The sequence below is a fragment of the Coregonus clupeaformis genome, chromosome 21, assembly GCF_020615455.1.
Source record: "Coregonus clupeaformis isolate EN_2021a chromosome 21, ASM2061545v1, whole genome shotgun sequence".
In the NCBI taxonomy this organism is placed as follows: Eukaryota; Metazoa; Chordata; class Actinopteri; order Salmoniformes; family Salmonidae; genus Coregonus; species Coregonus clupeaformis.
Genome location: NC_059212.1, coordinates 56191270 through 56218865, shown reverse-complemented (window position 1 = coordinate 56218865; position 27596 = coordinate 56191270). Strand labels below are relative to the sequence as shown.

At 43.1% G+C, this 27596-nt stretch overlaps 2 protein-coding genes across 2 annotated transcripts; both read left to right on the top strand.

Moving 5' to 3' along the window:
* The first annotated feature begins 2803 nt into the window (after nucleotides 1-2803).
* LOC121535463 (mitochondrial ubiquitin ligase activator of nfkb 1-A-like) lies at nucleotides 2804-11474 on the top strand. Its single transcript, XM_041842562.1, has 7 exons — nucleotides 2804-2899; nucleotides 3910-4077; nucleotides 4399-4486; nucleotides 4643-4763; nucleotides 4959-5190; nucleotides 5420-5985; nucleotides 11435-11474. The coding sequence occupies exons 2-6, from the start codon at nucleotides 3961-3963 to the stop codon at nucleotides 5933-5935; spliced, it is 1074 nt and encodes a 357-aa protein (XP_041698496.1). The 5' UTR covers nucleotides 2804-2899; nucleotides 3910-3960; the 3' UTR covers nucleotides 5936-5985; nucleotides 11435-11474.
* An 11942-nt stretch (nucleotides 11475-23416) lies between these two features.
* camk2n1a (calcium/calmodulin-dependent protein kinase II inhibitor 1a) lies at nucleotides 23417-26461 on the top strand. The gene is made up of 2 exons (XM_041842561.2): nucleotides 23417-23977; nucleotides 24676-26461. Exons 1-2 carry the CDS (start codon nucleotides 23812-23814, stop codon nucleotides 24744-24746), a joined length of 237 nt encoding a protein of 78 aa, XP_041698495.1. The 5' UTR covers nucleotides 23417-23811; the 3' UTR covers nucleotides 24747-26461.
* The last annotated feature ends 1135 nt before the right edge of the window (nucleotides 26462-27596 follow it).

Here is a 27596-nt window from a genome sequence, read left to right as displayed (position 1 = left end):
ACCGATCCCATGGCATAGTGTTTATGAACTGATACGCAAAACGATACCGGATTCAAAACTTAGAATCTTTCAATTTAAATTATTATATAAAATTCTTGCTACCAATAGAATGTTATTTATATGGGGGATACAATCTTCCCAGCTCTGCAGATTTTGCTGCGAAGAGACAGAATCATTAGATAATTTGTTTTGGTACTGTCCATTTGTAGCTTGTTTTTGGACACAGGTCCAGGAATGGCTAAAGGATTGCAATATTTACCTGGAGCTAACCTTGCAGATAGCATTACTGGGTGATCTGAAAAGTCATAGTCAATCGATCAATAATATAATAATGCTTTTAGCAAAAATGTTTATTTTCAATTCACAATCTGTAGAAACAATGAGAATAGAAAGGTTCAGAACTTTTGTAAGACATCACAGTACAGTTGAAATATATATGGCAAATAGAAATCCTATATGGATGGTGTTAAGAGATAGATGGGAGGTGTTGAATGGAATTGAAGGATGGGACTAATAACAACTAACAACAAATAATAACAAGATAACTAATAATGTAAGCATACTGTGTCCATAATAAGTATATAGGTTGTAGGTTGGGAGCTTTTGTGAAAGAGCACAGTTAGAAATATATGGCATATAGAAGCAAACCGGATGGACATCATGAAAATGATCGGAGAGGTTGAGAGTCGAAGAAGTTCAGGAGAAAAAACAAACAAAATATAATTATTGTAAAATTGACTGTGTCCATAAAATGTAGATAGTAAGTATAAGCTGGAAGTAGAGGCCTAAGCATTGTTTTTCACTAGTTTACTCCAAGTAGGGAAAGGGTGGCGGGGTTGGAAAGTAATAAAGGGGAATATATATATTTTTTAAGGGTATATGTATGTATGTATGTATGTATGTAAAACATGGGGGATTGGAAGTGATGCAGACAATTACATTGATGGAAGTTACAATCTATCTGCAATATTAAGCAGATCTACATGTGGGGAGGAACCTGGGCCCAGATTCACAAAACACTTCTTATGCAAAAACTTAAGAAGCTTCTTAAGAAAAAAAATAAGAAGTTCATAAGATAGTTTGTAAGTGCAATTCCTCAACAATATCTTAAGATGTAATGATTTTTGAAGAAAATGGTTTTGTGAATGTGGGCCCTGGAGAGGAGGGCAGACAAACAGGCAGGCAGGCCTGCTTTTAAAGCAAACTGAATAGCCTTTTACAGTGCAGGATTTTCTTATGCAGAGATTGTTATAGGAAACTGAATATTCCAGTTCAAACTGTTTTTAGGAAACATAATTAAGTTGGGACTTGATACTCTAATATTGAGAGAGCAAACTGTAGATAAAGACTGTTTTCTGGGTAAGTATTTAGACCTAGCTGACCTTCTTGGTGCGGTGGTATATCCTGAAGACAACAGATAACAGCTACTGGGCCAGGCGGATAGTTGGTGATGTGTAGCTCAGTTGGTAGAGCATGGCGCTTGCAACGCCAGGGTTGTGGGTTTGATCCCCACGGGGGGCCAGTATGAAAATGTATGCACTCACTAACTGTAAGTCGCTCTGGATAAGAGCGTCTGCTAAATGACAACAAAAAAAAAAATGTAATACAGCGCTGTGAAGGTGTACACAAATCCTGCTGGGTATCTGGAATGGTAGTTTCAGAAGTCAGTTTCAAGCCTGTGATTTTGTTCACGTCAAGATATGTCACACTGCAGGCATACACACATAATTGTCATGGGGTCCGGTGATGAGGACCTGGGGTGGCCAATCCAGGTCCTGGAACCTGGTTCCTTAACTTATAAAGTGCCACCACGAATAGGTTAGTGTAACTTACACCTGAGGGCCTGTGCCTCCTTTGAGCTGGGTGTAGTCGTAGGTACCGTTGATGACTCCCTCTACCTAATAATAATAATAATAATAATAATAATAATATGCCATTTAGCAGACGCTTTTATCCAAAGCGACTTACAGTCATGCGTGCATACATTTTTGTGTACCTCATCCATATACGCCTTCCAGTCGATCTCTGTGTCTGCACGAGAAGACATTCACCAATGAGTGACAGGTGGCATTGGCAATAACTTAAAATATGCATTCAACAAACTGGGTAAAATATGTGGAAGGTACCTAAAGAATCAGGTGACGGAACAATCAAAAGCAACTACTGCTAAGAAAAAAAATCATAAACAAGAAAAGGGAAACTGTAGGAACTGTGTCAAAAGTACAGTAGACTAGATTAACAAGCTACCATCGTTGCTTTGAAATTCCAGGTTTTGTGTATCTTACACATTGTTGAGCTAGCAACAGAACTTGGCACAATTTTTGAAAACATATTTCATTCATACTAGGCAACATCATCACAAGGAAGGGAACGTAATCACGCTGTGGCTGTAAATTCACTTTGACAGGTGGCACTACAGAGGCTTGATGGCAAACTAGCTGTTAGCTAGCGAGCTATGTTAATTGCAATGCAGGGTCAAGCTAACTGGCTAAACTGCTAGCATGCTACTAGTACTTACATGCTACTTTTTGTATGACCCATATGTTTATTCCAATCTCCAAGAACCACAGAACAGAGGCGACCAGTATTGTGTACTCCGCCTTGAATACGATTAAATGTTTCTCTTGCCATAGTGTACGAAGTGGCGTTCACACTCGAGACTGTAGACCAGGGGACTACTTTCGCCCGCAACACTTGTGTCACCACAACCCAACCAAAGACAGTACCAAATATTTGTTTATAACTGACAATATGTGACAGGACTTATTAGTACCCCGTCACATGATTCAGGAAAGCTTCACCCGAAGATGCATGGTGGCTTCAAGGAAGTGGAACATGTCATGTGACCAAAACAAAAATAGCCATTCTTCCGGGGATGACAACTTGAGCATTTTCAAAGGTAAAAATTGACAATACTGATTGATTAAGTCAAATTTGACGTATTGACTGTAGCAGAACAGTGCACAAATACTCTTGTCATGTTATGGTCAAACTTTTGCTGACATAGGCCACATTTATGACTAAACAAATAATATATTTTAGAGGTCAATGGCAGGTCTTCCACTTCCAGCTAACGTTTGCTAACCAAATGTAATGTTTATTTCTAGCCACTCAGTGAACCAGCCATCAACTTTCATTTGTACTTTTATTATTTATAAGTAGCTAGCTATCAATGTTCAACGAGATATTTCGTTAAATGTAGTTCTGGGTCGGCTAACGTCACATCTTAGAACTGGCTTTACTGGTTCCTATGTATCTAAACTACTGGTAGTTCTAGTTAGCTAGCTAGGCCCAAAATAACATGCTCAACTCGATAATTGTATTAGCTAATCACCTTCGTCAGTAATTGGTATTTGAACCCAAGCACTGTCATCATATGACATAAAACATCTAGAAAGAGAGATGTATAGGTACCCCTTTTGTATCAAAAAGGTAGCTAAAAACTGCCACCTACCCATATTGTAAATCATCAATGAAATAAAACAACTTTTCAACTTTGTTGTGCTTGTGGGTGAAGGCAGTTAATATGTAAATAGTAATGATTATCTGACTGAATTAGTGTAATACTAGAATTATTTGAAATCTATTTTCTTAGATTGTAAGTTAGGTTATATAACCCAATCATATGTGAATAACCCAACATTTTGTGTGACTCTTTGTATTCTGAGTAGCCTAATCCAGTTTACTGTCAAAGTGCTGAACAGAAATAGCTACCAGTCTTGCGCCACTTTGCTGTCATACATAAAATTATAGACATTTTCAAGCATTTCACTGAAAATCTCAAAGAGAATTCTGCAGCTGCGGATTTAATTGCAGCTTGTCAGAGTGATGCGTGGGCATCTTGCTTTCATGCTGAAGAACCTCCTTCATATTACATCACATGTTTGGCAATCTGTGTCTGTACTGTAGCCCTGTTACAAGGGAGGTGAGAAGAGACACTGTGGAGAGTGTGTTGGGGGGATGGAGGAGTTTCCAGTGAGGATGGTGGAGGGGCTGTGTCTAGGCACCAGCTTGGCCATATCAGGCCTCTTCTACTACATCTACAGGAAAAAGAGGAAAACGGTGGACAAGCTCAATGTTAGTAGCCGTGCCTGCCCTGCATCTGTTCCTTCAGACATAGGCCTAGATTCAATCCGTATCGCTGAAGATCCGCGCAATAGCTCGATCGAAATTTAAAGGCAATGTTTCAGCATTCGCGGAGACTGCATTCACGGTAGCCTACACGCTGCATATGTCAGCTCAAACGGAAATGACCTTTACATTTTAATCGCGCTATAACGCGGATCTTCCGCGATACGGATTGAATCACATTGTAAACAAAGTGCAAAACCATGATTTGTTGGAGACATGGGAATTGTCTTAGGAATGACAGGCTTTTCTTTTTGCTTGTTGTTTCAGGGGGCACCCCACATTAAATTGGATGGGAAACTGGCAGACCTTTTGAATGTGATTCCGGGAAAGTGTCTGCAGTATGTTGTCATCGAAGGTAAAGTTATCTGTGTGAATGGGTAACATTTCTGAATGTATCACTATGATCATATTATTATGATATTGAGTGGACCCTGTTCTCGCTCACCTACTTAGTTAGGTGTAATTAATGGCTCTATCCATTTTGTGTGTGTGTGTGTGTGTGTATGTGTAGGGGCAGTGCAGCCTGTGGGGGAGCCTCTAAGGAGTCAGTACCAGGAAGGCAGTGTAGGGGTAGTGCAGAAACTCATGCTGAGGGAACACAAGCTGGTGTGGAACAACCTGGCCCACACCTGGTAGAAACACTCCTGACTGACACTCCAAATATAATGTATAAGACTGGTTTAATCTGTATCACCACTTTGTTATAAACTGTAATATGACTAGGACCGTTTGACATTTTAGTCTCAGCAGTAATACATCACTAATTATAACCTATCATATCACCACACAAAACACCTTACCCACTGTGCACCCCCTTTCCTGTGTAGGATGGACAGTGAGCGTGTGCTGCACCAGAGGGTGAATGCGGTGCCCTTCAGCCTGGTGGGGTCGGACCAGGCCAATGTGAGGGTGCTGTGTCCCCTGGAGGCCTCGGAGCTGAAGATGGACATCATCCATGAGAAGTTCCACCAGGCCACCTACGGTTTCACCGACATCGTCGGACAGTACCTCAGTGGAGAGAAGCCCAAAGGCCAGCTGGAGACTGAGGAAATGCTCAAGGTGAGATTTAGTTTGGTTTGATAATTTTTTAACATAGCCATATCACTGATAGATTACCTCTTACTTATGATAAAAACAGTATCTTCATTCCTAAAATTCCACAATAAGATCCCAAAACGTTCCATTGTGTTTAGGATGAGGTCACCACTATTGCCCCTGAATAGTGAGCGTGTGTTGCTCGAAAGAGCATGAATAATCCTGACCAGTTTATGTCTGTCTGTATTTCTAGGTTGGTGCTACTCTGACGGGTGTAGGCGAGCTCATCCTGGACACAGGCCGGGTGATGAAGCTCCGTCCGCCCACCGACGGCTCGGTGTACTTCCTAAGCACAGCAGACTTTGAGACTCTGCGGCTGGAGCAGGAGGGCCAGGCGGTGGTCTGGCAAGTCCTGGCCTCTGTGTTCGCCCTGGCCGGGGCCGCCGTCCTCCTCTGGGTGGGCCACCGCTATTACCGTAGCCTGAGGGTCCGCTGGGACCAGGAACGGCTGAGGAGGGAGTTTGAGAGACTGAGCGCCGGGGAGACAGGGTCTGGGTCTGCGGCTGGGGCTACACAAGAGGGGTCTGGGGAGCAGGAGACGCCCCTGGAGAACGACTGTGTGATCTGCCTGACCCAGCCGCGTAGCTGTGTGCTGCTGGACTGTGGACACGTGTGTTGCTGCTACAGCTGCTACCAGGCCCTGCCCCAGCCCACCTGCCCCATATGCCGGCAGGCCATCAACAGGGTGGTGCCCCTCTACCAGGCATGAGGCCCAGCCAGGGAGAACAACAGACATCTGTGTTCTCATGGGTGCTGTAGGTATGTGTCCCCTGGGGTGTTGTTACCTGTACTATAGAAAGAAAAGGTGATTTTATAATTGCTGTTTTGGCTGGCTGTAACTAAGGCCTCAACAGAGAGGTGGAGGGAAATAGCAGGTGGATAACTGCACTGTGATGTCAACACAGTGGACACCCTGTAAATACACCTCCGGAGAGCTGAGGAGAGGCCTTACACACCCTAACTGGCTAGACCCTAACACACCCTAACTAGTTAGACCCTAACACACCCTAACTAGTTAGACCCTAACACACCCTAACTAGTTAGACCCTAACACACCCTAACTAGTTAGACCCTAACACACCCTAACTAGTTAGACCCTAACACACTCTAACGGGCTAGACCCTAACACACCCTAACTAGTTAGACCCTAACACACCCTAACTAGTTAGACCCTAACTAGTTAGACCCTAACACACCCTAACTAGCTAGACCCTAACACACCCTAACTAGTTAGACCCTAACACACCCTAACTAGCCAGACCCTAACATACCCTAACTAGCCAGACCCTAACATACCCTAACTAGCTAGACCCTAACACACCCTAACTAGTTAGACCCTAACACACCCTAACTAGCCAGACCCTAACATACCCTAACTAGCCAGACCCTAACATACCCTAACTAGCTAGACCCTAACACACCCTAACTAGTTAGACCCTAACACACCCTAACTAGTTAGACCCTAACGCACCCTAACTAGTTAGACCCTAACACACCCTAACTAGTTAGACCCTAACACACCCTAACTAGTTAGACCCTAACACACCCTAACTAGTTAGACTCTAACGCACCCTAACTAGTTAGACCCTAACACACCCTAACTAGTTAGACCCTAACACACCCTAACTAGCTAGACCCTAACACACCCTAACTAGTTAGACCCTAACACACCCTAACTAGTTAGACCCTAACACACCCTAACTAGTTAGACCCTAACACACCCTAACTAGTTAGACCCTAACACACCCTAACTAGCTAGACCCTAACACACCCTAACTAGCTAGACCCTAACACACCCTAACTAGCTAGACCCTAACACACCCTAACTAGTTAGACCCTAACACACCCTAACTAGTTAGACCCTAACACACCCTAACTAGCTAGACCCTAACACACCCTAACTAGCTAGACCCTAACACACCCTAACTAGCTAGACCCTAACACACCCTAACTAGCTAGACCCTAACACACCCTAACTAGCTAGACCCTAACACACCCTAACTAGCTAGACCCTAACACACCCTAACTAGCTAGACCCTAACACACCCTAACTAGCTAGACCCTAACACACCCTAACTAGCTAGACCCTAACACACCCTAACTAGCTAGACCCTAACACACCCTAACTAGCTAGACCCTAACACACCCTAACTAGTTAGACCCTAACACACCCTAACTAGTTAGACCCTAACACACCCTAACTAGCTAGACCCTAACACACCCTAACTAGCTAGACCCTAACACACCCTAACTAGCTAGACCCTAACACACCCTAACTAGTTAGACCCTAACACACCCTAACTAGCTAGACCCTAACACACCCTAACTAGCTAGACCCTAACACACCCTAACTAGCTAGACCCTAACACACCCTAACTAGCTAGACCCTAACACACCCTAACTAGCTAGACCCTAACACACCCTAACTAGCTAGACCCTAACACACCCTAACTAGTTAGACCCTAACACACCCTAACTAGTTAGACCCTAACACACCCTAACTAGCTAGACCCTAACACACCCTAACTAGTTAGACCCTAACACACCCTAACTAGCTAGACCCTAACACACCCTAACTAGTTAGACCCTAACGCACCCTAACTAGCTAGACCCTAACGCACCCTAACTAGTTAGACCCTAACACACCCTAACTAGTTAGACCCTAACACACCCTAACTAGTTAGACCCTAACACACCCTAACTAGTTAGACCCTAACACACCCTAACTAGTTAGACCCTAACACACCCTAACTAGCTAGACCCTAACACACCCTAACTAGTTAGACCCTAACACACCCTAACTAGCTAGACCCTAACACACCCTAACTAGTTAGACCCTAACACACCCTAACTAGTTAGACCCTAACACACCCTAACTAGTTAGACCCTAACACACCCTAACTAGCTAGACCCTAACACACCCTAACTAGTTAGACCCTAACACACCCTAACTAGCTAGACCCTAACACACCCTAACTAGCTAGACCCTAACACACCCTAACTAGTTAGACCCTAACACACCCTAACTAGCTAGACCCTAACACACCCTAACTAGCTAGACCCTAACACACCCTAACTAGCTAGACCCTAACACACCCTAACTAGCTAGACCCTAACACACCCTAACTAGTTAGACCCTAACACACCCTAACTAGTTAGACCCTAACACACCCTAACTAGTTAGACCCTAACACACCCTAACTAGTTAGACCCTAACACACCCTAACTAGTTAGACCCTAACACACCCTAACTAGCTAGACCCTAACACACCCTAACTAGTTAGACCCTAACACACCCTAACTAGCTAGACCCTAACACACCCTAACTGGCTAGACCCTAACACACCCTAACTAGTTAGACCCTAACACACCCTAACTGGCTAGACCCTAACACACCCTAACTAGCTAGACCCTAACACACCCTAACTAGTTAGACCCTAACACACCCTAACTAGCTAGACCCTAACACACCCTAACTAGCTAGACCCTAACACACCCTAACTAGTTAGACCCTAACACACCCTAACTAGCTAGACCCCTAACACACCCTAACTAGTTAGACCCTAACACACCCTAACTAGTTAGACCCTAACACACCCTAACTAGCTAGACCCTAACGCACCCTAACTAGCTAGACCCTAACACACCCTAACTAGTTAGACCCTAACACACCCTAACTAGTTAGACCCTAACACACCCTAACTAGCTAGACCCTAACACACCCTAACTAGCTAGACCCTAACACACCCTAACTAGTTAGACCCTAACACACCCTAAGCTAGCTAGACCCTAACACACCCTAACTAGCTAGACCCTAACACACCCTAACTAGTTAGACCCTAACACACCCTAACTAGCTAGACCCTAACACACCCTAACTAGCTAGACCCTAACACACCCTAACTAGTTAGACCCTAACACACCCTAACTAGTTAGACCCTAACACACCCTAACTAGCTAGACCCTAACACACCCTAACTGGCTAGACCCTAACACACCCTAACTAGTTAGACCCTAACACACCCTAACTAGCTAGACCCTAACACACCCTAACTAGTTAGACCCTAACACACCCTAACTAGCTAGACCCTAACACACCCTAACTGGCTAGACCCTAACACACCCTAACTAGCTAGACCCTAACACACCCTAACTAGCTAGACCCTAACACACCCTAACTGGCTAGACCCTAACACACCCTAACTAGCTAGACCCTAACACACCCTAACTGGCTAGACCCTAACACACCCTAACTAGTTAGACCCTAACACACCCTAAGCTAGCTAGACAGAGCAGGACTTGTGCACACAAACACACATTAGTCCCATAAACCCCTCACAAAGGACACTGCAAAAATCAGCTCTTGAGTCTGTGGGAGAGAGAGAGACCAACCCATGATACACCAGCTCTGTATTTATTAAACTGGGCTAAAAGGGTTCTTGGCATACTTTAAACATAGACTAGATGTAGCTGCTTGTATGTACAAAATTAGAATTTGGGGTTTGTGAAAAATGTTAAATACATGCTGTATGTATTTATGAAGCTAACAGCCGTTCTGTTGAGTTTTGTTTTCGAATAGTAAATGCATGTTTACAGATACTGAGGAATGTAGTTCCCTCATCAATCTGCATATGTACAGAGATGGATGTTTATTTTCGTACTACTATTGCATGCTTTGTACCTTAATTGGTTAATATGAATCATTGCTGCTGTAAGGAGTTACTGTATAAATTTGTGATGATAACCCAATGTGGAATAATATTTGTAATATATATACTACTGGTCAAAAGTTTTAGAACACCTACTAATTCAAGGGGTTTTCTTTATTTTTACTATTTTCTACATTGTAGAATAATAGTGAAGACATTAAAACTATGAAATAACACATATGGAATCATGTAGTAACCGAAAAAATGTTATTTGAGATTATTTAAATAGCCACCCTTTGCCTTGATGACAGCTTTACACTCTTGGCATTCTCTCAACCAGCTTCACCTGGAATGCTTTTCCAACAGTCTTGAAGGAGTTCCCACATATGCTGAGCACTTGTTGGCTACTTTTCCTTCACTCTGCCGTCCGACTCATCCCAAACCATCTCAATTTGGTTGAGGTCGGGGGATTGTGGAGGCCAGGTCATCTGATGCAGCACTCCATCACTCTCCTTCTTGGTAAAATAGCCCTTACACAGCCTGGAGGTGTGTTGGGTCATTGTCCTGTTGAAAAACAAATGATAGTCCCACTAAGCCCAAACCAGATGGGATGGCGTATCGCTGTGGTTAAGTGTGCCTTGAATTCTAAATAAATCACAGACAGTGTCACCAGCAAAGCACCCCCACACCATAACACCACCTCCTCCATGTTTTACAGTGGGAAATACACATGCGGAGATCATCTGTTCACCCACACCGCGTCTCACAAAGACACGGTGGTTGGAAACAAAAATCTCAAATTTGGACTCCAGACCAAAGGACACATTTCCACCGGTCTAATGTCCATTGCTAGTGTTTCTTGGCCCAAGCAAGTCTCTTATTATTATTGGTGTCCTTTAGTAGTGGTTTCTTTGCAGCAATTCGACCCACGAAGGCCTGATTCACATAGTCTACTCTGAACAGTTGATGTTGAGATGTGTCTGTTACTTGAACTCTGTGAAGCATTTATTTGGGCTGCAATCTGAGGCTGGTAACTCTAACGAACTTATCCTCTGCAGCAGAGGTAACTCTGGGTCTTCCATTCCTGTGGCGGTCCTCATGAGAGCCAGTTTCATCATAGCTCTTGATGGTTCTTGCGACTGCACTTGAAGAAACTTTCAAAGTTCTTGAAATGTTCCGGATTGACTGACCTTCATGTCTTAAAGTGATGATGGACTGTCATTTCTCTTTGCTTATTTGAGCTTTTCTTGCCATAATATGGACTTGGTCTTTTACCAAATAGGGCTATCTTCTGTATACCACCCCTACCTTGTCACAACACAACTGATTGGCTCAAATGCATTAAGAAGGAAATAAATTCCACAAATTAACTTTTAAGAAGGCACACCTGTTAATTGAAATGCATTCCAGGTGACTACCTCATGAAGCTGGTTGAGAGAATGCCAAGAGTGTGCAAAGCTGTCATCAAGGCAAAGGGTGTTATTCTCTTGTCTTATCCGGTGTCCTGTGTGAATTTAAGTATGCTCCCTCTAATTCTCCCTCTCTCCCTCCCATCCCAGAGGACCTGAGCCCTAGGACCATGCCTCAGGACTACCTGGCCTGATGACTCATTGCTGTCCCCAGTCCACCTGGTCGTGCTGCTGCTCCAGTTTAAACTCTTCTGCCTGCGGCTGTGGAACCCTGACCTGTTCACCGGACGTGCTACCTTGTCCCAGACCTGCTGTTTTCAACTCTCTCTCTCTACCGCACCTGCTATTTCAACCTCTAAATGCCCGGCTATGAAAAGCCAAGTGACATTTACTCCTGATGTACTGATCTGTTGCAACCTCTACAACCACTGTGATTATTATTTGACCCTGCTGGACATCTATGAACGTTTGAACATCTTGGATAAAAATCTGGCCTTAATGGCCATGTACTGTTATAATCTCCACCCAGCACAGCCAGAAGGGGACTGGCCACCCCTCAGAGCCTGGTTCCTCTCTTGGTTTCTTCCTAGGTTTCTGCCTTTCTAGGGAGTTTTTCCTAGCCACCGTGCTTCTACATCTGCATTGCTTGCTGTTTGGGGTTTTAGGCTGGGTTTCTGTATTGCACTTTGTGACATCTGCTGATGTAAAAAGGGCTTTATAAATACATTTGATTGATTGATACTTTGAAGAATCTCAAATATAAAATATTTTGATTTAACACCGTTTTGGTTTCTACATGATTCCATATGTGTTATTTCATAGTGTTGATTTCTTCACTATTATTCTACAATGTAGAAAATAGTACAAATAAAGAAAACCCTGGAATGAGTAGGTTTGTCCAAACTTTTGACTGGTACTGTACATGTGTAAATATGAGCAGTTTATACACAGACCTTGAAATGAAACGTTACCAGAATATACATGCTATTCACTGCACTGTGCACAGAATCCTGTCAATGTGAACTAAAGGACATCTCTAGGAAAGTGTTTCATCATTAAAGTGTCACTCCCTAAACCCTCACCAGCTACAGGGGTTCATGTCTTTCATTCATGTATGTTGTTATTACTTGTTGTATTTGGCCTAAATGTATCAGAATGTGGGAAGACACAGCCAATAGGAAACTAGGCTCTCTCTCAAGGTTGGTAGATGTGTTGGTTAATCACTTGACACCTTAATGACAGTATTATATCTGAAATGTAGGTGAAATCACACTTTAATGAAGAGTAGAGTGTAGGAGTTAATTTGTTCTCTCTCCTGGCTGTTCCAATTCACTCTGCTCTCCTGTCATATTGTTAGATGAATCTTTGACGAACACAATAGGAATATAATCATTAGAGGCTGTGGAATGCAAATGTATTTATGGCTTTAGGTTGACATCAAACAGATATTTTCCTGTATAAATGTAGGTCACTTCTGTCTGTTATTCACCGTTTGGTATCAATACACTGTCACTGAACAACAACATGGATGTGACGCAGCTGTCCAGCCGGATAAAGTTTTTGACGTTTGAATATCTTGATGAGCCTGCCACACAAAGTTTCCCAGACTCCCCTCAAGTTGAAGTGAAGCGCTGCTCTTTTTCCAGGAAGACAAATCTGTTGACAACGTCTGTACTCAGAGAAGTCTGCTGTTGTGAGTCAACCATCCTGCTATTTCTATTATCTATAACAAGCAGAGTGGAGGAGGGGGAAGAGGAATAGACAGAAAGCCACCTACAGAGTTTTTTGGCACTGATGAAACGGAAAAGACACTAACTTGCATGCGTGGGTTGGGTGAGGTAGAGGGGGGGGAGGCGTAAGGTAGAAGCGGCGTGTGTTGGGTTAGAAGGTGTCGTATATCTTCCTGGGGCGGTCGCGGAAAGGGGGGGGGTAATTTATCCACCTCGGAGATTTACAGAGAGACTGACAGACTGCTGGAAAACACCAACACGTCGTGATCTGAAGACTTTAAAATAATTTTTCAGAGTGGGAGGAACATATAATATTGATCACTTACTGATATTATCAAACCAGTTTGAAATCAATGTACATTGTAGCATTATTTAAAACGTTCTTGGCCAGTCCGATACTGTTTGAGTAATAATGTGATCATTTGTTAAATGGCCACCAGGGGGCCTACTTGGATTTGTTTCATTACAGCACTAAATCCTAATTTACCTGCAGTGAGTTTATATTTCGTTCATGCATTTGCTTGCGGCTCCGGCATTTCACAAAAATTATCTACATATAAATAGTTGAATAATGCCACTATCTCATAATAATTGACCTATGAAAAGAGACCAATTGTGGCATTTTAAACTTGGAGGGCACATGAGGTGTGAGCTCCTGGTATGAATGACTGGGGACATTTGCAGGCCCTATGACACAGTTAAGTGAAAGGTCATCATCCAAGGAAATCTACAAAGGATGTTGTGTGGCCTACAGTTAGGGTTGAAGATTAGGTTAAAGTGCAGGTGAGGACAAAGAATGGGCAGAGTACAGAAAAGATTACAGCTACCTTAGTCCACTTAAAAAATATTTATAGTAGCTACAGTAAACAAGGCCTGTTTATCAAAGCCTGTTAAATTACCCTCTAAACACACACTCCTAAAATGGACACATTTGGGTCGCTCCTGTTCTTTAATTTCACTTCATCACATTTAATAATTTAACTTCATATTTTATAGTGACACAAATATAGCTCCTGCACGTCTCTTATTGGACAGTTATCCTCTCCTGGTCAGTGGCTGTGGTACACAGGCCAGGCACATGTTGTGATAATGACTGGAGCAGAACTAATTCAATATATTTGGCATTGACTGTTTCACCTGCGCTACAGCACTAAGGGGCATTAACATGGCGTACCGCTAGAATCCTGGGAGGAGGTTGTTAACAGGAGACAGAGATGGGCATAATGGCAGCTGTTCCATGTGTGTGTGTGTGTGTGTGTGTGTGTGTGTGTGTGTGTGTCCTATGCCTCAGACTCCCCACGGCTAAACGTGCATTTATATTCTGCCTCAGTCTCCGGTGGGAATGAAATCCTCAAACACAACCTTTAAACCTGCTCATTTTCTGGTGAGGGAGGAAACCAGTCTTTGTGGTCGTCTGCCAGGTATAAAGATACAGGTTGCTACCAGCCAGGCAGAGGGTTCTTCTCTTTAGTCTGAGGTGCTTTCCGTTCCCCGTTTCCACTCCTTCATCTGCACAGATGTTTATTTTTAACCTTCATTTAACCAGGAAAGGCTAATTGAGATTTGAAATCTATTTTTCAAGAGCGTCCTGGCCAAGATAGGCAGCACCAAGTCATTACACAATTACAGACAGACAACATGAAAAACTACAAGTCATCTAGTAAACATCCATAGAAATCACAGGAGCATAACAACATCATAAAACAGCAATTTAAAAACATTGACAGGTCAAGGAATCAGCCTCAAAATCCTTCATCAATGATTTACAAACACCAATCGGGACAAGTTCTTCCAGTTTAAAAGTATGTTGTAAGGCGTTCCAAGCCGATGGCGTACAGAGTACGTAGTTGCTAGCCCCCTCCAGTTAGCCCTAACCGCTGTTACCTATCTTGGCCATTTCAACCAATCACCGCACATTTACCGCATAATGTGGTTCAATCGAGCCACACGTCAACAAAATTTTTCTCTCATCAGCACATATTCGCAAACAAATTGGATAAAATCATCGCATATTGCCATGCAAAATGTCAGAATTGCTTCAGCAAAATCAAGCATTTTTGCTGGCAAATATCACAAAAAATCACTGCGAAATCCTGGAGGGACCGATTTTAGACTACTGAGATTGAGATGCACCCATGGTTTGTAAGGACAATAACCATGGTTTGCAAGGACTTTAACCATGGTTTGCAAGGACAGTAACCATGGTTTACAAGGACTTTAACCATGGTTTGCAAGGACTTTAACCATGGTTTGCAAGGACTTTAACCATGGTTTGCAAGGACCGTAAACATGGTTTGCAAGAACAGTCTCCAGAAAGAAGTTGCCTGTAGGCACAGATCTATAGGCTCAGCAAATCCTAACCATCAAAACTGACATTGGATCAGTGCACAGGAGGTTGGTGGCAACTTAATTGGGGAGGACGGGCTCGTGGTAATGGCTGGAGCGGAATAAGTTGAATGGAATCATATACATGGTTTCCATGGTTTCCATGTGTTTGATACCATTCCATTCGCTCCGTTCCAGTCATTATTTTGAGCCGTCCTCCCCTATCAGTATACCCTAGAGCAGTGTTTCCCAAACTCGGTCCTGGAGACCCCAAGAGGTGCACATTTTGGTTTTTGCCATAGCACTCAAATAATCAACTCATCATTAAGCTTTGATTATTTGAATCAGCTGTGTAGTGCTAGCGTTAAAAAAACGAAATGTGCGGTCCCCTTGAGGTCCCCAGGACCAAGTTTGGGAAACACTGCTCTAGGGGCATCTTCATCCTACCTACTCAGCAGGGAGTGGACCCAGCAGGTAAGGCATGAAGAGATATGGGCCAGCTGACTGCCTTTCCTTGCGTGGAGCTGCAGAGAGAGAAAGTGAGTGCGTAGCTGTAGTATACTGCAGCTTCCAGCTGGGGCCCTTTCTGTTTAAGCTGGGTAATCAATGTTCCAAGGGCAGAACACTGCCAATGTTCCCACAGCCAATTTGATCCAATGTTTATGCAGTGAAACAAACAGCATTTATCTTCATGAGGATGGAAGGGGAGACAAACACACACTCATACGTTACAGGGACTACAGACGGTGTGTGTCTCCTCTGACTAGAGACAAATGATTATAAAGCACCTGGTTCAGTGTGCTATCCTGTCTCTATCTCTGCCATCTCTCCCTCCCCCTTATTGCTCTCCCTCCCCCTTATCTCTTTCTCTCCCCCTTCTCTCTCTCTCTCTCTCTCTCTCTCTCTCTCTCTCTCTCTCTCTCTCTCTCTCCCTCCCCCTTATATCTTTCTCTCCCCCTTCTCTCTCTCTCTCTCTCTCTCTCTCTCCCTCCCCCTTATATATTTATCTCCCCCTTCTTTCTCTCTCTCTCTCTCCCCCTTATATCTTTCTCTCCCCCTTCTCTCTCTCTCTCTCTCTCTCTCTCTCTCCCTCCCCCTTATATCTTTCTCTCCCCCTTCTCTCCCTCTCTCGCTCTCTCCCTCCCCCTTATATCTTTCTCTCCCCCTTCTCTCTCTCTCTCGCTCTCTCTCTCTCTCTCCCCCCTTATATCTTTCTCTCCCCCTTCTCTCTCTCTCTCTCTCTCTCTCTCTCTCTCTCTCTCTCTCTCTCTCTCTCTCTCTCTCTCTCACTCCCTCCCCCTTATATCTTTCTCTCTCCCTTATCTATCTCTCTCTCTCTCCCTCCCCCTTATATATTTCTCTCTCCCTCTCTCTCTCTCTCTCTCCCTCCCCCTTATATATTTCTCTCCACCTTCTCTCTCTCTCTCTCTCTCTCTCTCTCTCTCTCTCCCTTCTCTCTCTCTCTCTCACTCCCTCCCCCTTATATATTTCTCTCTCCCTTATCTCTCTCTCTCTCTCCCTCCCCCTTATATATTTCTCTCTCCCTTATCTCTCTCTCACTCTCTCTCACACACACACAGCTCTGGGCACACAGCGTTGGCACAGGAAAATCACCACTAAGAAAAAGCAGCATTGCCCAGAGCTAAGCCCACTGCGGGCAGGGAGGCAGAGGAGGGGGGACAGGGTAGGGGGGTAGGGGGGCAGAGAGACGTGTGACTCAGCACTGTGATGTATTTGAAGAACTGTCTCTGGCAGCACGCGTGCAACACACACACACACACACACACACACATACACAAAGAGAGAGCGAGAGAGAGAGAGCCAGGCCAGAGGACGGGCATCCTTGTCAGGAAGGAAGGGGCTAATTGAGTGAGCCTGGTTTTTAATTAAGAAACGGTCTGAACAACAGCTGCATGCTAGAGGCTAAAAAGGAAGAGTAGTAGAAAGGGAGAGAGAGATGGAGAGGGCAGAGAGGGGGAAGGGAGGTTAAAAGAGAGGAGGAAGTGGGATGGTGAAGGAGAGTGGCAGGGTGCCTCTTGGTCATGTGTATATTTCTGTAGGGTATACGTAACGTTGTTGTAATGTAACCATACTTTTCCTGGACAGTGACACACTACACCCCCACCTGTCACCAGGGCAGCATGGCTGCTCTGACATGGAAACCCATTTCATTTAGCCAAATCCACTCATTTGAAGGGGTGTCCACATACTTTTTTATATATAGTGTATTACTTCAATTCAACCCAGAATTCAACTACAAATAGACAACACAATAGGCCTAGGGTTTCAAGCTTTGGTTGATTTAAAATGTCATGATATTTAGTGATATTGAATTGTGTTTGGTTGTCAAAGCAACAAAATATCAACATTTGAAGGAGATGTTTATTCTGCTTGGATATTTCTTAGTCTGGCTTTAATTCCAGTTTGTCTACAAATTAATAATTTATATGTTGGATTCACGTCTCAACCAGAAATCTAAGTTAAGAATAGGACTAAATCAAATCAAACTTTATTTAAAAGTGCATTTAAAATTCAATTAGATTTAGTCATATTCTTTAACTTTTAGATTTTTGGTTGAGATGGAGATGTGAATCCAACATATCAATTATTAATTTGTACTTAACAGATCATGCAAGAACGCTTGCTCACCAAAGTGCCTAAAATGTCTTTTAAAAATGTAACAGGGTTTATTTAGCTTTGGGCAGTTTCGTACTTCTTACACAAGCGATTGCGCAATGATCACTGACATCATTACAGAATATCCCAGTAGATGAGTATTCATCAGAATAATGTCCAATAGCGTGGTGTTGGTTTGTTAGGTGCTCTGGGATTCGGTCTTGTTCAGAGTCACACAGAAAGCGTTCTTGCATCATCTGTTCCATAATATTAACAGAGTAAGTCTGATTCCTGATGTTGACTCTGCCTGGGGACATTTTTATATGACATTTGTGCATATTTGTGATAGCCCAAGCATGCTGCTGTGAATAAATGTTGAATCAGTGGAAGGGACAATCCCTGGTTTTCAGATAACTTGTCAGAATGAATTAGACAGAGAAATGTTTATTGGGCTAATATTAGAGGTACACATGCACCTGCTGACGGACCTGCATCAAAGAAACAAGTGTACAGGGTTGATCAGGAAGTCTAAATCAGAGTTCTATCTGAAAGCAGTCACCCTAACAACCCTACCAAGTTCTGGAAACTAATCAAATCAGTGTCAGCTTCTCTGGCCATCCTGTCCTTATAGTGGTGGATTCTAATGAAGTAAAGGATAAAGCTGATATTGTGGGGGTCTTTAACAAACACTTCATATCTGCTGGTTCATTTTTTTATGATGGTGGGGCACATGCCTCTAGTGTAAGTTGTGTTACAGTGAGCTCTAATACAGGCCCTCGTAAAACCCTTTTAACTTTGAGCCTTATGCAGAGGCCTATACATCTCTAAAAGCCATAGACCCTAAAAAGTATTGGATCCCTACCTCTTAAAGACAGCAGATGGTATTAGTGCTGATCCTGTGGCTCACATGTTTTACTTAGGTCTCTTGTTGATATCAGCGTATCAAATCAAATCAAATCAACCAACAGTGCATTTATTTTTTATAAAAAAATCAAATAAAACAACAACAAAAAAGTGTTGAGAAAAAAAAGAGCAGAAGTAAAATAAAATAACAGTAGGGAGGCTATATATACAGGGGGGTACCGGTGCAGAGTCAATGTGCGGGGGCACCGGCTAGTTGAGGTAGTTGAAGTAATATGTACATGTGGGTAGAGTTAAAGTGACTATGCATAAATAATTAACAGAGTAGCAGCAGCGTAAAAAGATGGGGTGGGGGTGGGGGGTCAATGCAAATAGTCAGGGTAGCCATGATTAGCTGTTCAGGAGTCTTATGGCTTGGGGGTAGAAGCTGTTGAGAAGTCTTTTGGACCTAGACTTGGCACTCCGGTACCGCTGGCCGTGTGGTAGCAGAGAGAACAGTCTATGACTAGGGTGGCTGGAGTCTTTGACAATTTTGAGGGCCTTCCTCTGACACCGCCTGGTATAGAGGTCCTGGATGGCAGGAAGCTTGGCCCCAGTGATGTACTGGGCCGTACGCACTACCCTCTGTAGTGCCTTGCGGTCGGAGGCCAAGCAGTTGCCATACCAGGCGGTGATGCAACCAGTCAGGATGCTCTCGATGGTGCAGCTGTAGAATTTTTTGAGGATCTGAGGACCCATGCCAAATCTTTTCAGTCTCCTGAGGGGAAATAGGCTTTGTCGTGCCCTCTTCACGACTGTCTTGGTGTGTTTGGACCATGATAGTTCGTTGGTGATGTGGACACCAAGGAACTTGAAGCTCTCAACCTGTTCCACTACAGCCCTGTCGATGAGAATGGGGGTGTGCTCAGTCCTCTTTTTTTTCCTGTAGTCCACAATCATCTCCTTTGTCTTGGTCACGTTGAGGGAGAGGTTGTTATCCTGGCACCACATGGCCAGGTCTCTGACCTCCTCCCTATAGGCTGTCTCATCGTTGTCGGTGATCAGGCCTACCACTGTTGTGTCGTCGGCAAACTTAATGATGGTGTTGGAGTCGTGCCTGGCCATGCAGTCATGGGTGAACAGGGAGTACAGGAGGGAACTGAGCACGCATGACTCTGTAGTCATGGAATTCTGGAACTGGACTGTTTGAATTGGAATTGTAAAGACATTTAATCATTGGAATTTAATTGAATTGGAATTCAATATTTGTACATTTCCCAGTCAATGGGATTAATGCACTTAGTATTCAAAATTGATTCGATAATTTGTTTTAAATGATAGAGTTCAGACAGCCAGTGACATGATCAGCCTGAAAGCCTGAGGTAATTAAAATGTTCATCGTAATTTGTGGAATTTTGGGGGATAATATTCAATTGGGAATTGAATTCTTGGAATTTACCTAACATTGGAATTGAGAGGAATTGAATTATCTCTGAATTCAAATACTGACCTGGAACTTGAATTTAATTAAATGGAATTCACAGGGAGAGGGAATTGAATTAGTGGAATGAACCCCAAACATGAAGGGCACAGCACCATAACTGTAGCTATGGCAGTGGCAAATTACATCATAAATACACTTGAAAAAACAACATTGTGCTGCATTGTTTGTTGATTTAAGAAAGGTGTTTGATTCAGTTGTCCACGAACTCAGTAACATTGGTCTCAGTGACGGGTCTGTCTTTGATTCAGTTGACCATGAGCTGTGGCTAGCCAGACTCAGTGACATTGGTCTCAGTGACAGGGCTGTAAATTGGTTTAGGATCTATCTTGCAGGCATAACACAATGTGTCTATGCTGAGAATCACAAGTCTAGCTTCCTTGAGATTACTAGAGGTGTACCCCAGGGCTCCATTTTAGCTCCTGTTCTGTTCTCTATTTTTATCAATGACCTGGGAAAGGTGCATCTGTATGAAGATGATACGGTCAATAATTAAAATGTTCTTTCTCTGGTTCAGGATGTTGAAGAGCTCCACACTGTCTTTCAGTCACGGCAGACCTCCCTATATGGTCTCAGACTAGTCTTGAATGCACAAAAAAACAAAAGGCTAAGTTCATTGTAAAAACCTTCGTAGGAGCATTATTACATTTTAGAGCTGTTTCCCAAAACCATTGTTACTAAGGTTGCACTTGAAAATGCTTGTTATTTACCGACTGGCTCAGACCACTTGTAGAACAGCTAAGTGCGTCGTTAGATAATTTTTTGCCCTTCCGCTATACATAGAATCAAGATGTTTATCTGTCTCTCTGTGACTGCCGATAACTTCAGAACGAAGACTATAGTATAGCCTACAAATACAAAGTTGCGAAGGATAAAAAGATGCTTCAAAAGATAAATACAGTATAGGCTACATCCGGCCTATACACTCAGTGGCCAGTTTATTAGGTACACACATCTAGTACCGGGTCGGGCCCACCTTTGCCTCCAGAACAGCCTGAATTCTTTGGTGAATGGAAACGCAGCTCAATTGGTATCAAGGGACCTAACGTGTGCCAGGAAACATTCTCCACACCATTACACCACCAGCCTGTACCATTGACACCAGGCAGGATGGGGCCATGGACTCATGCTGCTTACTCCAAACCCTGACTCTGCCATCAGCATGACACAACAGGAACCGGGATTCATTGGACCAGGTGATGTTTTTCCATTCCTCAATTATCCAGTGTTGGTGATTGCGTGCCCACTGGAGCCGCTTCATCTTGTTTTTAGTTGATAGGAGTGGAACCCGGTGTGGTCGTCTGCTGCAACAGCCCATCCGTGACAAGGACCGACGAGTTGTGCTTTCCAAGATGTCGTTTTGCACACGTTGTACTGCACCGTTATTTGTCAGTTTGTGGCCCGCCTGTTAGCTTGCACGATTCTTGCCATTCTCTTTCGACCTCTCATCAACAAGCTGTTTTTGCCCACAGGACTGCTGCTGACTGGTTCTCGTTAAACCCTAGACCGTTCTCGGTAAACCCTAGACACTGTTGTGCGTGAAAAGCCCAGGAGGCCGGACATTTCTGAGATACTGGAACCGGCGCGCCTGGCACCGACGATCATACCACGCTCAAAGTCACTTAGGTTACTTGCTTTGCCCATTCTAACGTTCAATCAAACAGTAACTGAATGCCTTGATGTCTGTCTGCCTGCTTTATATAGCAAGCCACGGCAACTTGACTCACTGTCTGTAGGAGAGAACCATTTTCGTGAATGGGGTGGTGTACCTAATAACGGTTCATGGCTAGAAGGGATCCAACTTTTGTCAAATTAATGTCAGATTTGACTTTACGTAGCAGGTTAGGAGAACTTATGCAGCAGGTTAGGATAATTATCATAGCAGGTTAGGAGAATTAGGTTAAGGTTAGGAAAGGGGTTAGGGTTAGGAAAAATAAAATGCTGGAGCCCTTCTAGCCATGACCCTAATAAACTGGCCACTGAGTGTATCTTTCAATCATATTGAAATACATTTCATGTTCATACAATTGAGTTCTATTTTGCTAATTATAGGCTACTGTCCAATTTTTTGCCTCAATATATTTCATGATGTGTGACAACATGTGCGCAATGATGTACCAAATCTACGATTTAGTGCATTATTATATTATAAGAATTAGAATAAGCCGCCTCAATATTTGCAGCCATATAGTTAATAACATAGCCTATCTCTAGGAGCTGATCCGTCTTGTGCAATAATTCTAGTGTTAAGGTAAGATTTGAACCCTATCAGTATCGACACATGCTCCAACGACGCACTCAGTCAAAGTTCTCCCTACGTCGTGTTTTGGGAAACGCATGTGGGTTGAAGGTAAGTACCACAGCGATGAGGAGGATGCCAAAAACAGACACAGAGAGAATCACCACAGCGGCTGTCTTGGACATCTGAACCACACCAGTATGGCCCTGAGGCACATCAACATTATTATCATCGTGGTCCAGATCATCTCGATGGTTGTCAGGCGTAACTTGTAAACCATCAACGGAGAATATGCGCAGAAGTGCATTGGTGAAATGTGTAAACCTCGTTTACCCGCTGCGGCTGTAGCTATGATGTATACGGGAAAAGATTTGCGTGACTCATTTTATAGGCACTTCCGACTTCTGTGGGCAGACAGACGCACAAAGGAGCAGGTAATGATTTCCTGTGAGAACCTCGTGTCCCCAGAGTCAATGTCAAGCAACCTTCCTGGTTACAGGAAGGAAATATACTACATACGAGGAGAGAAACATAACAATGTCAAGCATATAGATACAAAACATAAGGCTATTCCAATAACTGTAGTCTAGCCCACTGTGCGCAATTGCGCGAATAAACTATTATAATTCTCAGATTAAATATAATTAACCTATGGCATATGCGTAAATATCGTCACATTTTAATACGTTTTTAAGGCTACACATTTTGTTCAGTATTGAAAATATTATGCACCAAATTAAATGTTTATTTCACCGTTGCTCCTGTAGCTCTAGGTCTGTGAACATGACTTTCTGCTACCTCCACGGCACATATACATATATCTCGCCTGTTGATGTCACCCTTACTCCTCCAGCATTCGGAGTCCCCCAGCGCACACACACACACAAAGACATACACAAAGACACACACACACCCGGATGGATGACTTCACCGTTCCGCCTGGGTTTCCTTTTATGATCCCGGGATCTCCCACGTTCTTCATCAGACTTCATCGAGCAACACAGTCGTACAGACCGCTCTTCCTCTGCTCTATCTCGACCAGCGACACAACAGCCTGCAACCACCCCGCCTCATCCCGGACTCTGCACCTTCAACCTTCACAGGCTGGCTAAGCACGAAGAAGCCAACGAGTGATTTTCCAAACGGATTTTCACCAGAAAGCTCGACAAGTGCAATTACCAAGTCAAGGATTTCTGGGCTACATCGACTATAGCCGCCGAATTTAAATCGTTTTTTATTTTTGCGCTGTTGATCCGTCAGTCTCTGCCGTGCAATAATGTCCGAGGTACTGCCGTACAGCGAGGGGAAAATGAGCGGCTATGGAGACAGCGAGGCCAGTCAGGTGTCCTTTAGCTGCGGGCTACAGGACACCAATTCGTTCTTCGGGGCGTCGCAAGCGAAAAGACCCCCAAAGCTGGGACAGATCGGCAGAGCCAAGAGAGGTAAGATCTGGTTATTGGAATGGATTGTTGAATAGAGGTTTTGGTTTGGTCAACAAAAACAAAGGCTTGGCCACCCATGCATGTTATGGTGATATTTAACTTTAACCTAGGCTACAGTTGCCTAGCCTACTTGTTATACAACACCGAAATGCAACAGATATGCATTTGACCTCTAAATTACGAGGCAAACGTTTATTTGTTGATATAACAAAGGTCAATGGCTGACCACAATGCGCCCCGTTGATAGTGACGAATGAGAATAGACTACCGATGTGATATCAAAATGAATTTGAGTATCTATAGGCTACTAGGCTAAATGTCTACATTAGTTACGCTCTCAGTCTTTTTAAAAAGGGCACATTTCCCTATTGCATGGAGTGGGAATTGGAAGTGCTGACAGCGTCTAGGGCGCGCGGTTGGCTTTGCGCCATTATGGACAAAGCATTGTTTCCACGACCAAAGTCAGGGGTTTGGCACAACGACATATATCCCTTTGTGTTGCACCAGTCCCCAAAACCTTTGCAATTAGCCTACTCGATTTGTTGTCTGTAAAACATATTTATGAAACAGTTAGGCCTATAGCCTATGATATGACAGTGATGACTCCCTGATCAAATAAAGGTTAAACATATGTAATACATAAATCTAATAAAACATAATCAAATAAATATTAACATAATTGCTTCTCCCCTCCGCAGTGGTCATCGAAGACGACCGAATAGACGACGTTCTAAAGGGGATGGCAGACAAGTCGTCACCAGGCGTTTAAAGATGACCAATGCCTTGCAGACTTTTTATTTTGATCATCGATTTGAAGCACTTGTCGGCTGTGCATGTTCGAGGATTGTAGGAGAAACGATGGCACGAAGCGAAGACAAGAGGAAGGAAAGGGGTGGAAAGAAAGATGTGAAGATTGGACGAGAAAGCAGAGGAAGAGTTTGAGGAAGACTCCGAAAATAACCGAGATTTATCATGTGGTTGCTGACAATTTGATGAAACCCGATTTTAACTTCTGCTGCGCAGCGTGATGTTGAGATGGGCTGACCATGGCTCCATGTCTCAACCTCAGCTGACTTCTTCTGATGGATGAACTTACCATAACTTCACGATCATCTTCCAAAATCGCCGTAAGCAACACAAAACTAGAACTGGTGGCAGAATCTAATTTCAAGCTCTGTTTCTATAGTTGTACCCAGTAGACGGCCTATGCTCGAATACCATATTCCCCTTGCAGGCTTTGCATTGTTGATAACAATCGGCGACATTGCGTTCAAGGGAGCTGTACTTTTCAGCATTGGTCGAACGTAGAATGCATTCCGATCCGATTGCTGCTAACGCTTTTTAATACAGACCAACCAAACACTGAAGTCCAGTAACTAGAAGAAATCCATTGTGTGTAAAAATATATATATACCGAGGATGGTGCAATGTTAATATTTTCTTTCGTAGGCCTATATTCACTTTGGCTTCACCTGTAAAGAATAAGCTAGTAGGCCTAATGCATAGTCCCCAGGTTCAATTGAATGAAATTGATACATGGGCTTACATTACCCCCCATGGTTAAAGATGCAGGTCAGCGCCTTCATGTAACCTTAGCCTACCGGCACCTGCCCATAGGCTATCTGTTTCACTTTTACAGACTATAAATATCGAAGGAGGCCAGCAGAGATAGGCAAATTATAAATGTTTGAAACAATAGTCATGAAATTAATGGGAAAATATATATTTTTTAATTTATTTATTTTGATGTTGCAATTATTCGTGTTTTTCGTGTTCTATAATTAAAAGTCGACTATTTTATCTATCTATTTGCATGATCTTTCCCTCTGGTGCCATCACAGGTGCCAACCACTCTTACCCTGGCACGCTTCAATTCATATTAAAAAATTCATATTTGTATTTTTATATTTAAATAATTGTTATTTAAAAATGATATGCTAGTTTATCATGTTACAGTTCATCAACACAAATATTTGTATTATAGAGAGGATATGCAGATTGAGACTAGCCTATATAACGGAGAATCTAAGAGATTTGGGTGTTGACTTTTCTCATTCTATATCAAAGGGACTGACGTTTTTTTAAAGACTAACTGAATGTGTTTGGGGTTTTGTACACATCAATGTTAAACTATTATTGAGAAATCGTATACTGTGACTTAAGCTTCGTTGATGCATTTGTTAGAAAATTGCGATTTTAGAGTATATTGCACTGTTTACGAGTATCCTCAAATAACACGTTATTTGACCGATTTTGGACATTACAGTTATGTTTTTTTATTTCGTTTATCTTGTACCATTCTTTTGAGGAAACTGAATATGGTTTGTTGTGCATGAAAACTTAATACTTTCAATAATGAAACATCGTTTTATGAAGTAAAAAGCAACAAAATTGTCATGACATTCTAAGAATGAGTCATTGTATATTATGATGCCATTTTCACTGTATTTGGTGAACTAATAAATGGTGGAAGAACATGTAAAATGTGGTCCTACGGTATTAATTTTCCAAGATCACTCCATTATCACATAGCACAAACAATAACACATGACAGTTGGTCTGTACATCCACAGCATTGTTGGACATCACAAAGATGTTGAACCACATTCCCATAGTCCCATTAAACAAACTGAGCCCTACAACTGTGGCCTACTCCCACTGGTGGAAGAGGGTATAGAGGGGACAGAGGAAGGCCAATGGATTACGGTGCTTCTCCAATTTGTGAAATTTTTACATTTGAGTCATTTAGCAGACGCTCTTATCCAGAGCGACTTACAGTTAGTGTGTGCATACATTTTTCATACTGGCCCCCCGTGGGAATCAAACCCACAACCCTGGCGTTGCAAGCGGTCATGCTCTACCAACTGAGCTACAGGAGGAGACCCACCTGATAAACAAAAAAGTATTTCTAAACCAGGGCCTACAGGCTTTAGAAGAGACCAGCAGCACGTCCTCCCGACCCACCATTTGAGAAACACTAATCATGAACATAGATAATAGGCTACTTATTGCCTCAAGTCCTGATGTAGGCCGTCTTCACTCATAGCTCATAGTCTTTGAGGACTATGTGAGGTAGGCCTATTGGAGGCCATCCATCTAACACAACTATAGGCTATGTCTACCTGATGACCAGATGGTTCTGGTCAAATGTAGTGCAATGCAACATGGTGGGGAACAAATTAGAGATTTGCCTACATTAGTAGGCCAGGGAATCTATTGGAACAAGGGCCCGCAGGAATACAACACCAATCCATTATCTATCGAAGTCCCTATCCTAACCTGAGATACAACGTGTGTGAATGTAAACACGGGTCTAGGCCCCAGGCCATCCACACTAACATAGTGCCCCACACATAGTGGCAGTCATGGCTAGAAGGGATCCAGCTTTTGTCAAATTAACGTCAGATTTGACTTTTCATAGCAGGTTAGGAGAACTTACGCAGCAGGTTATGAGAATTAACGTAGCAGGTTAGGAGAATTAGGTTAAGGTTAGGAAAAGGGTTAGGGTTAAGGTTAGCTAAAATGCATAATTTCTTTATGACATTATTTTGACAAAAGCTGGTAGTATCACTCAGTAAAGCTCCAGACAATAACAACACCAATAACAACACAAGCCTCT